The sequence below is a fragment of the Cyprinodon tularosa genome, unplaced genomic scaffold (assembly GCF_016077235.1).
Source record: "Cyprinodon tularosa strain WSP-4 unplaced genomic scaffold, ASM1607723v1 ctg662, whole genome shotgun sequence".
In the NCBI taxonomy this organism is placed as follows: domain Eukaryota; kingdom Metazoa; phylum Chordata; class Actinopteri; order Cyprinodontiformes; family Cyprinodontidae; genus Cyprinodon; species Cyprinodon tularosa.
The window spans coordinates 20,847-36,040 of record NW_024039410.1 but is presented as its reverse complement, the minus strand read 5'-3'; the positions used below and the strand labels follow the sequence as shown (position 1 = coordinate 36,040).

The following is a 15,194-nucleotide window of genomic DNA, read 5'->3' as shown; positions in this document are numbered from 1 at the left end:
TAGCTAGATTACAGTGAGATTAATCTAGACCTAATCGATAAGAGAAAACCATAAATATCAGCAAGACAGAAAGTGATTAAAAACACACTAAATAAGTTTAAAACTAAAGATGAAATCAATAAAGTAATTTGAAGCAATCAATAATATTTTAATTCAAGAAAAACTGCTTATCTTATGTGATCATATTCATCTTTAAAAGAACATTTGAGAAAACTACAATAAAAACTAAATAGAATGTTATTAAGTTCCTTAATCAATTGCGTGGTCTATTTGCAATAGGAACAATACTGTCAAATATTTAGTAATCCAGTGAGTAATACATTTTAAGTTCAACATGAAAAACAAATTAAGAAAGAATAAAAGAGGCGGAAAGGGAAATGGGTCTGTAGAGCAAAAATAAGTATGAAAGTTCCTACCTGGGTTTGGTTGATTGGATAAACTTAGCATTCACAATTAAACAGTCTTCTGCTGATGTCAAAACAAACAGAAATAAAATAAAACAAAAGAACAGAACACCTCGCCGGTTCAATTCCCTTTAACAAACCCCCCTTTCAGAGACATAGACAGGTATTGGGCATTGCAGGCTAACAAAGAACCCAAACAACTCCCCATTCCTAAGGGTTGGACCCATTCATGTGGTTCAATTTGCATGTTTTCTAAGTCAAAACAAGGCTTTGTTTTTGGTCCACTCTATAAAGCCTCAAACTCAACACTATTTCTGACATTTTTAATTGAAAAAGCTTCCTGGATGGGAAGCAAAACGTCTTTTAAACTTGAAAACAGAGTCCAGGGGATTGTAGAGAAAGTTGAGATATGACATTATGGCTTCTGGGCATATTTTCAAATCAGCTCCATCACTTGTGCTAATAAACAAGCACTGGAAGCTACTTTTTTATGCTTTTACCTTTGATGAAATGAAAATATACATATTTTGGTTTGATTAGAGCAGCATATAGACAACACAATACAGCAACACAGTTCCCTCTCATGTTACTTTAAATTGTCGGTTTCAGTCTGTAAATCAATACAAAACCCAACACAGTAATCCTATTGAATCCTCTAGAACTCTAATCAGAGCTCAACAGTACAGTAATTCAAGCTTTCAAAAATTAGACACATAACCTGTATAATTTGAAAAAGCAAATGTAACCGGTTAATGTATCACATGTTTTGTATTGAAGATAGTTGCACAAGATGGTGGGCATCAGTTCCAATCCATCGAATAACAAAATACAATTGCTCTTGTACAAATAATTTATTTTATTATCCTGGAAATACTTCAAGATGAGAAGGACAAGCAATGGGAATACATAGTGGGTTGGGATCCAACACAAAAGTGGCTAAGTGAACGCATCAACAAAAAGAAGTCAAAATATAAATACAGATGTCTTGATAAATGTATATGTCTAGTCAAAAAACAATTCAAGATATATTTAATGCAAGTGTAAAGGTAAAGCTAAAGCTGATTTTATGTTACCACTGCTTGCCATAGACTCCATCATACTGACATCCCGCCCAGAGGGAGGTAACCAACTGAGAAATATATATATAATTGAACTCCAATAAGAACAGAACCATTTGACACCAGTTCAATAACATCATAAGGTAATGATTTAAACACCTGTAAAGACAACTTAAGGAACATGGAAGGAAACATTGAAATTATAAAAAGAATTACTGGTAAGTATTCTGGGTTTCCCTTGATTAAAACATTATGTGGTTTTTCTTGCAAATTGTGTTCATATGACATTTGACAGTTGTGAATTTGTGCTGTATAAATGACCTAATTATTTTTTTTTACATACAACCATTGACTTAAAATTATGTAAAGTTTTAAAGAAAAAATAATGTTTTATTTCTAATTAACTTTAATAAATTTTAAGAAATGGAAGAAAATCTGAATGTTTCCTTAATGTTATTTTTTTTCTGAATTCTTGTTACTCCTTTGGCTCTTTGTTGTAACAATGAACTTTACTCCTTATCCAGGTAGCGGCATAAAGATCACAATTAGTGTCTCTCATTAAGGTTAGAAAAAACTCAGCTGAGCATTTCCTAAATATGTATTAGATCCTGTTGAACTGGTTCCTGCAGCTAATTGTGTTGCCTTATGTTGGTAATGGAAAAAAAAACACAATGTTCACAGGATGCCATCCTCCTTAAAGGTTAGTTAGCCTCCAATGAATAATTATAATAGGTATAATCGCTGCTTACCTTGAAAGCAAAAGCTCAGCTGCCAAACACATACAAAGCCATGGTTCATAAATTGGTTCATTATTAACAATTTTTTAAAATGTTTTTATAGATATATATATATCTATATCTATCTATATCTATACATATATATATATATATATATATATATATATATATATATATATATATATATATATATATATATATATATATATATATATATATATATATATATATATATATATCTATACATATATATATATCTATACATATATATATATATATATATATATATATATATATATATATATATATATATATATATATATATATATATATATATATATATATACAGTTCAATTTGGTTATGTCAGATGCTGCCTCGCCATTTAGTCATTATCCAACCAATGTATGTACTCCAGGAGAAGTATAAATCCTACTGCTTAAAAGCACTTTTGTAGAAATTAGAGTATCTACTCCAGCTTTCTACTGAAGTAAAAGTGTAAAAGTACAACATTGCCTCACAATCAAATCCCATTGTGAGATGCATTCAGAGATTAACAAACTGGCCAAAGTAAGAAGGTTTGCCTTGTTGCTTAACAAAAATACTGTTATTTGGATATTCTTGAATTAATTCATTTTTAAGATGTAGAGTTAATAAATAAGAACATTTAAATAAGTTTCAGTCATCCTTTAACTCTATGATATTTAACTCTATGATACCCGCATTTTGTTCATTTAGACTTAGATTTAAACTTAGTCTTAACTTGATTTATTCCTTGGGATTACTCCTTCAGGGAAATTTGAGTTCCAGTAGTTTATAAAGAGCACAAAGAGTTAAAGGAAGATGCCATTAAAGATAAAAATACAACAGACAATATAAAAAGAGTGTAGATAGTACAAAAAAGCATTACAAAAGTAATACAATTTAGACCTTTGCTCACAAATTCCTGATATAATATGTTTTTTTTTTTCTTCCCATAGATGTACATTTTATATAGTTACCCCACCCGATGCATGATTCTGGTATAGATAGCTAGAATTTACTTAAGTAAGCTAACAAAGTATATACTTTGTTTCTTATCTTATATGTAACAGAATCAATCTTATTTATAAGAATAGGATAGGATGAAGGATGTTAACAATGACAAGGTGGGGGCCTTCATTGGCATTCTTCATGCCGTCACAGTTGCTAGCTGACCAAAGAGCTGAGGTGAGGGCAGGGCATTAACTGAAGACTGGGCCGTTCCACAGCTGATGAATTCTAGCCTTTAGTGTCTTTGAAGGATCTGGTTTAAATGAGACAGGTCTTTGAAGGACACAGTCCCTTTAACATTCTTCTCTGTATTCTCAAATCCCCAGTAAAGTTCAAATAATTTACATCTTTTAATTATTTATTTTGAATCAATGGTCTTGATAAGTATATGGCTTTTCTGATTCCTTCTGTAACGAGGAATATTTGTAGTTTTATTTTTAAATGAGTCATAATCTTTTATTTAACATTCACTGTGCCTCTGAAATTGTGTTTAAAGGAACAAGAGGCAGGAAATGTGAAATAATACACATGCATATCCAGTTTTTTAATACTAATCGATAAGCATTAAAAACCAGAACCAACAAGCCTGGCCAGATATATCTCCATTGCCTTGAATGGGCTGTGTGCTGCATAACACTTTGCAACTCAGCGAGCCAGATTTCCTGGCAGTCCTATGGATGTGACGTCAACTGAAGCTGCATGCAGGTCCCCAAAGGTTTCAGTGTAGCCTTTTTAGCAGTCCACAGCACATCGACATTTGTTCTTAGTCACATGACTGTTTTATGTTTGCATAAGGCTGTAGTGTTGGAATCAAACTTCTCACAATGATATTAAGATTTTCCAAAACCTCCTCATGATCATAAACTACTAACAGTAAATGTCATTGTATAAATGCTTCTTACTAAAACAATATATCGTTATCTATATCTCTAACAGAAGCACCAGAGCAGTGCATCAGGATGGTCGTATTTGGAAAAACTGGATCTGTGAAGAGCGCAGCAGGAAACACCATTTTGGGAAAGAAATGCTTCAAATCTATCGCCTACCCCTCCTCAGTAAATTTAACGTGTCAAAAGGAAACAGCTGAGTTTGAGGGTCAGTTTCTGTCTGTAGTTGATACTCCAGGTCTGTGTTATACGGAAAAGGATCAGAAGGATATCATCAATGAGATTAGAAGATGCATGATTCTCTGCGCTCCTGGTCCTCATGTCTTTCTAGTTGTGATCCAGCCAGGCAGATTCACAGAACAAGAACAAAAAACATTAAAACTCATCCAGTCGATTTTTGGAGAGAAGGCAGCAAGTTATACCATGGTGCTGTTCACTCATGGAGATGATCTAGCGGAGGACGGGGTTGATATCACTGATTTTATAAAGGAAAATCAATCTCTGCAGAAATTCATCTCTCAGTGTGGTGGAGTGTATCATCTGTTCAACAACCGATCCAAGGATCCGTCCCAAGTTAGAGAGCTGCTTATGAAAGTTAGCTGGATGGTTCAGCGAAATGGAGGAAACTACTTCACCAACGAGACGCTTCAAAAAGCTCAGAGAGTCAAAGTAGAAGCTGTTCTGACCATCCTAACCCAAAACCCAGCAATAGATGTTAGAGAGGCGATCAGAAAAGCAGAAAAGGAATCTAAATTGGATGTCTTTGAAAGTTCTATGGAAACCACTGTAGCTGTTCTTGGGGCCGTATTAGGTACCGTTATCATTATGGGAGCCGTAGCAGGAAAATCATCACCATCAAAATGCTGCTTGCAGTAGGGTACAATACAATGATAATGATTGTGTATCTACACCTTTTTAATATGGAGACAAGGTTATTATCTGAGAGTTTTTCTAATAATTAGCAATAAAGGGAGTCTGAAAAGTTCTAAACTGTATGATTGTAACTGAAATTACCTTAAAACAGGTTATCTTGCCTTTCATTAAACTGAATATCAAAGCTCATAATGATTCTGTATCAGTTATAGCTCAGTGTTGTAAATATTGAACTTCTTTCCCCATATGATGAGGTTCTGTTCTCATTTGAATCAATAAAATAATTGCATAAATTATGTAGTGTTTCTGTGGTCTTTTAAACCCCTTCAGATGTAGCTTTAAGGAGCCAAGGCCACAAACCCAAAACAGCTGATCAATCCTGCCTTAGCAACTAGTTGATTTTTAGAAGAAAACTTGTCCAAATCTAGATAGGTGAGCAAGATTCTGATTCAGTTATATTAAGTGAAATGTTTCATTTAAATTTCCTCTCATATTAAAAGTAAAAAATCTTCAGTTAGGCCACACGAGCATGATGACTAGTTACAGTTTATATATAGTGTTAACAACAGTCACCTATATGTCAACCAATTAAACTGGTGCTAGGTATTGTGATAAACAGCTGGGTGGGGTGGATGTTTGGAAGGTGGTAGTTATGTGACCATGACCGGGAAGGAAACATTAAGTCAAAACTTTAGGCCAAGATATACAGCTGAGGTTTTAAATATAACCCATGAACCAAGCTGTGACAATCTGATTATAAAATAAAGCTAACTTTAAGGGAACTGCTAATATAAATAGCTTATCCGTGTTGCTCACTAAGCTGAAGTCCCTCAAAGTGGATTTTAAAATTTAGCAGGATAAACATGACATTTATCTGTAAAATATGGCTAAAAATGAAATATGATAGCAACAGAGGAAAGTAAGATGAAGGAAGTGAAGAGTTTAGCCTAGTCTGATCTGCCACTGGTTAGTGGAAGTGAAGCAAAAAGCAATTTGCTTAAAAGTAAGTGAGTTGCGGGAAGTTTTGGAAGAGATGATAAACATTTCTTACTGGTTTCCATAAATAAGCATCTCCCTTTTTCTGTGCCGTATTGGATTATTGATGTGCTTTTAACACATCAACAAACAAAGGGCAATGGTTGTTCCCAAAACCGGCTAGTCCTGTCAAGTGATTTGAACAAACAAATGTTCATAGGTGTGGTATCGAAACCCAACCAGCTTCATTCTACTCATGTAAAAGGCACTGAGAGCCAAGGATGGTTTCTATTTGTAAAACTAATACAGAGAATAATTAAAGGAGGCTCTCTGACTCAGAGAAGCTAAGAACAGATTGTTTATAATAAGGAAAGTTCCCATTTGTACTAGGGGTGTAAATCACACCCATCATGGTGATTTGATTCAGTATTAATTTTCTGACCCAACGTTTTGATTATTTTCGATACTCAAGAATACACCACGATACAATTCCATTCGATTAATTGGTTCATTTTTTTTTTTACCTTACAGGCTAGACAATGTTTCAAATTCGAAATAAATCAATGAAAGCTGTAATATCGTTATGCATTTTATTTGAGAAACAACAGCGACTAACAGAAGTAGAAAAGTTGTACTCCACTTATTCCTATTAAAACCTCATTCACTGAAAAATAATAATACTCCTGCGCTATAGATTCTGAAAGGCCTTCCATCAAAAAATACTGCACAAAATCAATGCAATGGGTGCAATGAAATTCCTCGCCCCCTCCGCAGACGCTCCGCTGCACCTCTTCCAAATTGTAGCTGACCGCAGACAGTGCCGCAGCTGGAGGACGGCTTGTTTTGTTTTTATGACCGAAATTACGGAAAACAACTCATGAAGTTTGACCAGCTAGAAGGGGGAGGTACGCGAGAATGCTGGGACCCTTTTTCCACCTGGATCTCCGCTCTTTTTGGCCCTCATGCCCCTCCGGTGTCGAACTACTTCGACACTCCTCTCCTCCTCGCCCATATCTAGATCCACAACGTGTAGCACAAACCACGCTTCAATACTGGGCATATCTGTGTCAAGCTTACTGCTACAAACTGCAACAAACTGCTGTAAGAGTATAACCAGGAAGCGAGGTAGGAGGGCAAAATAGGTTTAACGCCACCGCAGCACGGGAGGAGAATTACGCCCAGGAGCAAAATGGATAAAAATAGACCGATACTCTTGTGGACGTGTCGATGCATCAATACAAAACGATTATTATTTACATCCCTAATATGTACCCACACCGAACAGTGCTTGCACTCCTTTTATTTCAGACTATAGCAGGTGGCTTTCTTTGTACATGTTGGCACAAACTACAAGGATCATTAAGGCTGCAGTAGATTCACAGCAGTTCCACATGATTACACTCTGCCAACTACAAGGCAGGAAAGATTTGGATCGATTGACCATCTCAGAAACATCCAGTCAGCAAGGCCTCCACTCAAACACCCTAAGATTCTCCACACAATCAATCCAACTCCTTCAAATCCACTCACCTCTCCCTGATGGTCCAAGCCCTAATTCAAAGTTAGACCTGGTCACTAATTCATCTGAGTGCATCTCAAGCCATAGTCATTCCATGCATAGTTTCCTGGCCGCGTCCCTCTGCTGTCCCCCAACTAGATCCTCTTTGATTGCATATTTAATAAATCATTCTGTTTTTTCATCCCACTTTTTCCATTAAGACCTTTTTCTACAGTGGGGCAAAAAGGTATTTAGTCAGCCACCAATAGTGCAAGTTCTCCCACGGTAATTTTCATCATAGATATACCTCAACTATGAGAGACAAAATGAGAAAAAAAAATCCAGAAAATCACATTGTCTGATTTTTAAAGAATTTATTTGCAAAATATGGTGGAAAATAAGTATTTGGTCAATAACAAATCATTCAATCAATCAAATCAATCGTTCATCTCAATACTTTGTTATATACCCTTTGTTGGCAATGACAGAGATCAAACATTTTCTGTAAGTCTTCACAAGGTTTTCATACACTGTTGCTGGTATTTTGGCCCATTCCTCCATGCAGATCTCCTCTAGAGCAGTGATGTTCTGGGGCTGTCGCTGGGCAACACAGACTTTCAACTCCCTCCAAAGATGTTCTATGGGGTTGAGATCTGGAGACTGGCTAGGCCACTCCAGGACCTTGAAATGCTTCTTACGAAGCCACTCCTTCGTTACCCGGGCGGTGTGTTTGGGATCATTGTCATGCTGAAAGACCCAGCCACGTTTCATCTTCAATGCCCTTGCTGATGGAAGGAGGTTTTCACTCAAAATTTGATGATACATGGCCCTATTCATTCTTTCCTTCACACGGATCAGTCGTCCTGGTCCCTTAGCAGAAAAACAGCCCCAAAGCATGATGTTTCCACCCCCATGCTTCACTGTAGGTATGGTGTTCTTTGGATGCAACTCAGCATTCTTTCTCCTCCAAACACGACGAGTAGAGTTTTTACCAAAAAGTTCTATTTTGGTTTCATCTGACCATATGATATTCTCCCAGTCATCGTCTGGATCATCCAAATGCTCTCTAGCAAACTTGAGACGGGCCTTGACATGTACTGGCTTAAGCAGGGGGACACGTCTGGCACTGCAGGATTTGAGTCCCTGGCGGCGTAGTGTGTTACTGATGGTAGCCTTTGTTACTTTGGTCCCAGCTCTCTGCAGGTCATTCACTAGGTCCCCCCGTGTGGTTCTGGGATTTTTACTCACCGTTCTTGTGATCATTTTGACCCCACGGGGTGAGATCTTGCGTGGAGCCCCAGATCGAGGAAGATTATCAGTGGTCTTGTATGTTTTACATTTTCTAATAATTGATCCCACAGTTGATTTCTTCACACCAAGCTGTTTACCTATTGCAGATTCAGACTTCCCAGCCTGGTGCAGGTCTATAATTTTGTTTCGGGTGTCCTTTGACAGCTCTCTAGTTTTGGCCATGGTGGAGTTTAGAGTGTGACTGTTTGAGGTTGTGGACAGGTGTCTTTTATACTGATAACGGGTTCAAACAGGTGCCATTAATGAAGGTAACGAGTGGAGGACAGAGGAGCCTCTTACAGAAGAAGTTACAGGTCTGTGAGAGCCAGAAATCTTGCTTGTTTGTAACTGACCAAATACTTATTTTCCACCATATTTTGCAAATAAATTCTTTAAAAATCAGACAATGAGATTTTCTGGATTTTTTTTCTCATTTTGTCTCTCATAGTTGAGGTATCTCTATGATGAAAATTACCGGCCTCTCTCATCTTTTTGAGTGGGAGAACTTGCACTATTGGTGGCTGACTAAATACTTTTTTGCCCCACTGTATGTGGTTCAAAAGACTAGATAGAACAATGACAGGAGAGTTGACAAACCAAATATGGACGATAAACCAAGGAAATAGTGGGACATGAATACTTGTATATCCTTGTATAAATTTGGTTTACTAACGCCGTAACCTTTTTTTTGTAACGAGTAATCTAACTAATTACTTTGACTGTAACTATAATGCAGTTACCATTGCCGACACCCCGTTACTGGACGTTACTCAGGTCACACAATTAACCTTTTTTTTTTTCATGATAGGACTCGTGCTCGCCTTGTCATGAGAGAGTGGAGGATGAAATTGGCTGATGTACAGTGAGATTCCGTGTGTCAGTTGGGTAGGTGGGTGTTTCCGCTGGTGGGTTTTAAAATACAGCACACACAGAGAGATGGAGCGTGAGGAGGACTCCAGCAGCAAAACAGCGTTTTCCAGATGGAAATACCGGTGTTACATTGAGCTGCGTTTCCCCATCAGACATGGTTTCCCCTGCATCTCCGCACAGCGCAGGCGGCACGATTCATCGCTCAAGTGACAGGAAACGCGCATGCTATACTGGTTGGTCTTTTTTTTTTTTTTTCTTAGGATATTGAAAATGAATTTTTCATGGACTCCACTTGCTTTGGTCTCAGACAGCCATAGAAAGTTAAACAGTATACAAGGCTCCAGACTGGGTCAATATGGGAGCCGATCATTAAACGGGTCAGTGGATCAAGTGATGGTGATAGCAGAGATGAACATCTGCAGATCACAGCTTACACCACAGGACCAACCAACCAAAGCCAAGTTAAGAGAAGTCCCGAGAATAAGACCTGATAGCAATGACACAGACCCAGGAGAGAATGACTGGCGGTGATGTGATCAAAGCATCACATATCTGACTCAAGTACTACGCATCCACGGCCAGGTTTTACTCCATGTGGGTTTATACATGGTTTCCTAACCTTTGTCCTCAGCGCCTACACTCCTGCATGTTTTAGGTGCTTCCCTGCCTCCACACAGCTGAACAGAATGAAACGTTTATCAACAGACTTTAGCAGCATTTGATGGCTGCAGAGGACATATTACTATTCAGGTGTGCTTGAGAGACACATCTAAAACATGAAGGGCAGTGGTAAAGAGACCTGGTTTAGAGTGAGAAGCAGAGCTACTGTTGTTAAAGTCCTCTTTGTTTTTTTCTGAGACAGACAGACAGACAGACAGACAGACAGACAGATAGATAGATAGATAGATAGATAGATAGATAGATTGATTTTGTTTTGACTCTGACTACTTTCCAGTATTGTAAGTAAGGAGGAACGAACGCTTTCAGATCAGAACTGGGGTGGATACCAAGCAATAAAGTGCCGACTGAGTGAAATCCATTAATATCCGTTTATTTAACTTGAGCGGGCGAGCGGCCAGGCAGGCAGGCAGACAGGCAGGCTCTCCCTGCTAGAGAGAGCCTGAAAGGTGAAGGCAATGGTAGAGCCAATGGTCATTGGAGCCCTGGTGACAGTAACCACCACTGTGGAGAAATGACTCCAACAGATACCCGGAGAAACAGCAGAGATCTCAGGCCAGACCTGTGCTGTTCTAAGGAAAGCTAAGATACGGAGGAGAACCCTTAAGCTCACAGGCTTCTGGTAGAGGAATGGAGCTTAAAGGGGAATGACGTTTTTTTTTTACATTGATTTTATGTTAATACATCATGTTCTACTCACCCATATGAGTTTTGTGTCATTTGGAGCTGTTCTGAAGATATCCCTTTAGGTTATATCCAAGTAAAATCTTCCTATGGGCAAACGAGTTGAAGGCACAAACTAATCTGTTCATAATTTATTCTTTATGGTACCCCAGCATTCATAACAGACATCCGCGGTTATATTTTTTATATTTATATATTTTTTTAAACGAAGCGGCGAATGGATGACGTCATACACGCACGGCGACTACCTTTCATTCATCCTGTCCGCTGAACTACTGCTAGTTTTACTCACATGCCTGGAAGATGTCTAGTTCTACTACCACAGATGATCTTGCTCTCCAAATGGAATTGAGCGATTCAGATTAGCTAGAATGAATAGAAGGAGTAGAGCGTTGCCGCCTGTGGCCCGGGCTGCCTGTCACAACTCCAGTCTGGCACGCGGATGACGTCATACACGCGCTGCTTTGTTTTTAAAACATATAAATAAAAAAAAATATTATGGATAAATTATGAACAGTTTAGTTTGTGCCTTCAACTCATTTGCCCAAAGAAAGACGTTACTTGAATATAACCTAACGGAATATCTTAAGAACAGCTCCAAATGATACAAAACTCATATAGTCGAGTAGAACATGATGTAATAACGTAAAGTCAAGGGCCCAATGTAAAAAAAACAGCGATCCCCTTTAAGCCTTTTTTGCAATTCCAAACCAGTTCAAGCTGCAGCACTAGAGGTTGTTTTAAAAACCAGAGAATTCATGTTGGTCATCATCGCAGACCACCGACTAGCAAACATCAGAAAGGATAGGATGCCTTTGTTAACTTTCCGCAAAAAATGCTACGTCATTTTGACGAATGATAGTTGAAGATATCTTAACTATAAAGTCTGTAGTTCAAGATATCACTAATTATTTTTGAGATATCTCCAAGGGAATTTTACTTAGTCAAAAATACAATTTACAAATCTCTTAAAATAGCGTAGTCATCACTTATCTCGTGGAGTCGTACTGTTATGTGCGTCAGGCACATTAATTATTTTTGTTTCTTTTTTTTTTCTTTTAGTGTTGTATAGACCTTAGTTGAGTCACTTAAATTTTAGAGTTGATAATTATTTATTTTTTCTTTTGTAAATCGATTACGTTAATTTGCGTGATATTGTTCCGCCTATAAGTAGGCTGGGTTTCCACCTGTTAGTCTCTCTCTCTCTCTCTCTCTCTCTCTCTCTCTCTCTCTCTCTCTCTCTCCCTTCGAACCTTCTGATCGAGCCACCGTCACAGAGGGAGCGTCCAGACGCGATTCGCACGTCTCCCGTCTTTGTAGGCCGCCACTGACCTCTCCAGCCTGCCATGTGGTATTTTTGTTCGTTAGCCTTTGTTTTTGCTGATTTTTTTGTAACTTTGACCTGGTGGAACCGGTTGTCCTGTTTTTGTTCTTTTTTTTATTTTTTTTAGGGTTTTAACCCTTAGTTCATTACTAGCAGATGCTTTGACGGCCCTGTGTAGGGTTGGCCCTCTACCATAACGTTTTGTTTTCTTTGGATTAGCTCACCAGGTCCAACTTTCTGTTCATACTTTGTTTTTTTTTCTCTTAGAGTTTTTTTTGGACACGGAGAACTGGGGAAAAATCTGACTGTTTTTTTTTGTCTCTTTGCAGAAAAAAACAAAACAACTGATCTAAAAAGAAGTTCCAGAGATTAAGAATAAAATAATTCTGTTGAACATCATGTTTGTCTCGTGTCCTCAAATATGTTGTGGCCTGGGTGGTCATTACATATTTATGGGGGCTTGTCTAAACTAAGTTTGCCTTTCACAGCTATTCGTAACTGTGGTTGTTTTGGCGGTGTGTTGGGTCTGCGTGCAGCTGCCGTGCGTTGCGGTGATTTAATTGGTAACATCTGAGTGTGGCATTTTTGTGGCCTTGGTTTGTGCATGGGCTTGTGGTAGTAGTGTGGCTTGATTCTTAGGTCTAGACATGGAGTTTGACCTTGATGAGTTTCTTGTTAAGCCCACATTGGAGTCCCTGGGTAAATGCACAAAGGATCAGTTGCTGTTAGTAGCTGAGCATTTCAAGGTTACAGTGAATAAACGTGCTAAACGAGGAGCAGTTAAAGCTGAGTTTTTAGCGGCACTGGTTCAGGTTGGGATATGTCCAGCTACAATGTTACCAAAGAGTCTTCTTGAGTCTCCATCAGGGGCTTCCTTCCCAGATGATCCGGTTCGATTGAAGGAACTGAAGTTAAATTAGGTCGGCTTGCTTTGAGAGAGAAAGAGCTGTATCTGGAGGAAAGGAAATTAGAAATACAAGCTGAACTGTGTCTGAAGGAATTTGAGCTTGGTGCTAAATCTTTGCAATCTCAATCAAGTGGGTTTGATGTTGGTAAGAATGTTCGCTTGATTCCTCCATTTAATGAGCGAGATGTGGATAAATATTTCATGCTGTTTGAAACGTGGGCACTCGCACTTAATTGGCCGCGGGAGGTGTGGACTTTGTTGTTGCAGTGTGTGTTGGTTGGCAAAGCGCAAGAGGCATATGCGTCGCTGTCTGTGGCAGATAGTTTGGATTTTGATAAAGTTAAGAGTGCTTTTTTGTGTATGAACTAGTGCCTGAAGCTTATCGCCAAAAATTTCGCAATTTGAAAAAACATTATAGTCAAACTTATGTAGACTTTGTTAGAGATAAAGAAATTCTTTTTGATCGCTGGTGCGCTGCTAAAAATGTTGAGGACTTTGCACAACTTAAGCAGCTCATTAGATGGAAGATTTTAAAAACAGCTTGCCGGAGAAAATTACCACTTATTTGCATGAAAATAAAGTGTCAGAGTGTCAAAAGCTGCAGTTCTTGTTAATGAGTATATGTTGACGCGCAGGGGTAATTTTGAGCGATCACATGTTTCTAATAATTTTGTCAAACCTGGAAATAATGGAAGAGAATGTGCGAAGGCTGTTTCATTTATGGAGTCAGATACACATACTACGCTCGGGGGTGTTGAGAGTAAGTTGGACCATGGGTTGGATTTGAAGACTAATGTAACGTGTTTTTATTGTAAGAAGAGAGGACATATTGTGGCCAACTGTCCGGTTTTACAGAAAAAGAACACTAAGCCGGTCGCTTTAATTAAGACCGTAAAACCCGTTGCTCAGTCTTCCTCAGCTACACAGTCTTGCGAGTATGTTGATATTAAGCCTTTCGTTATGGATGGGTTTGTTTCTGTGTCTCCTGCTGGTGAGAAAATCCCTGTGAAAATATTTGCCTCTGAATCCTTTATTTTGGAGGGGATTTTGCCGCTAAATGGTGACACTGCGATCGGTTCTGATGTACCAGTTCGTGGTTTCGGCATGCGAGACATTGGGGTTCTGCTGCACAAAGTTGTGATCCAGTCTGGGCTGTGGTCTGGTGACGCTGTGGTTGGGGTGCGCCCTAGTTTTCAAATAGCGGGCATCTCCATGATCATGGGCAACGACTTGGCTGGGGGTCGAGTGCTGGTTACTGCAGATGTTACACCTGTCCCGTTACACCTGTCCCGGCGCACCTGTCCTGATGAACTTGCTCGTACATTCCCTGATGTGTTTACGTCCTGCGCAGTCACGCGTGCGGCATTTAAACGTCAACAAGGGGAAAATGAGAATGATAGTGATTTGAGTGACACTTTTCTGGGCAACACTGAATCTGAGCAAATCCCATTAAAGAGTGTGGAGGAGGAGTTCCGGTTGAGACTTGCGATGGGCTAGACGCATTTTTCAGCGTTCCCCAACCTTATTACTTCTACTGATTTTTTTACTCATTTCCACTGCTAACAAGTAACCCAGCAATAACCTGCCCTTATTTGGAGCAGAATCATGCCTCCAAAACCAAAGAAAGATGAACAAGACCACAAAGAAGTACCGTATTTTCACGACTATAAGGCGCACTTAAACGTCTTTTTTTCCCCTCAAAATGTGCGGTGCGCCCTATGGTTCGGTGCGCCCTATGTGTGTTGTAACTGCGACTTTTGAGACCACCTCATTGAGGAGATGATGAAAGAGTGGCTGAATGTAAGGAGACCAGGTGTTTTTTTTAATCTGTGACACCATGCGTGCCCATCTCACAGCTGATGTGAAAAACATGGTGAAACAAATTAACGCAGTGCTCGCTGTTCAACCGCTCGACATCGGTGTGAACCGGACCCAGCAGGTGCAGCAGAAGCAGTGAGTTTACATGCAAAGTCAATGGT

At 38.8% G+C, this 15,194-nt stretch overlaps 1 protein-coding gene across 1 annotated transcript; it reads left to right on the top strand.

The window, feature by feature from the left end:
* The first annotated feature begins 1,964 nt into the window (after positions 1-1,964).
* On the top strand, positions 1,965-14,712 carry LOC119771281 (GTPase IMAP family member 9-like). The gene is made up of 3 exons (XM_038267139.1): positions 1,965-1,986; positions 4,166-4,927; positions 14,306-14,712. Exons 1-3 carry the CDS (start codon positions 1,965-1,967, stop codon positions 14,710-14,712), a joined length of 1,191 nt encoding a protein of 396 aa, XP_038123067.1.
* The last annotated feature ends 482 nt before the right edge of the window (positions 14,713-15,194 follow it).

Coding starts and splice junctions, on each gene's coding strand:
- LOC119771281 (XM_038267139.1), top strand. CDS start 1,965: ATGAACTTTACTCCTTATCCAG. Junction 1,987..4,165: donor GAACTTTACTCCTTATCCAG/GTAGCGGCATAA, acceptor TATCTCTAACAG/AAGCACCAGAGCAGTGCATC. Junction 4,928..14,305: donor TGTTCTTGGGGCCGTATTAG/GTACCGTTATCA, acceptor CTGATGTACCAG/TTCGTGGTTTCGGCATGCGA.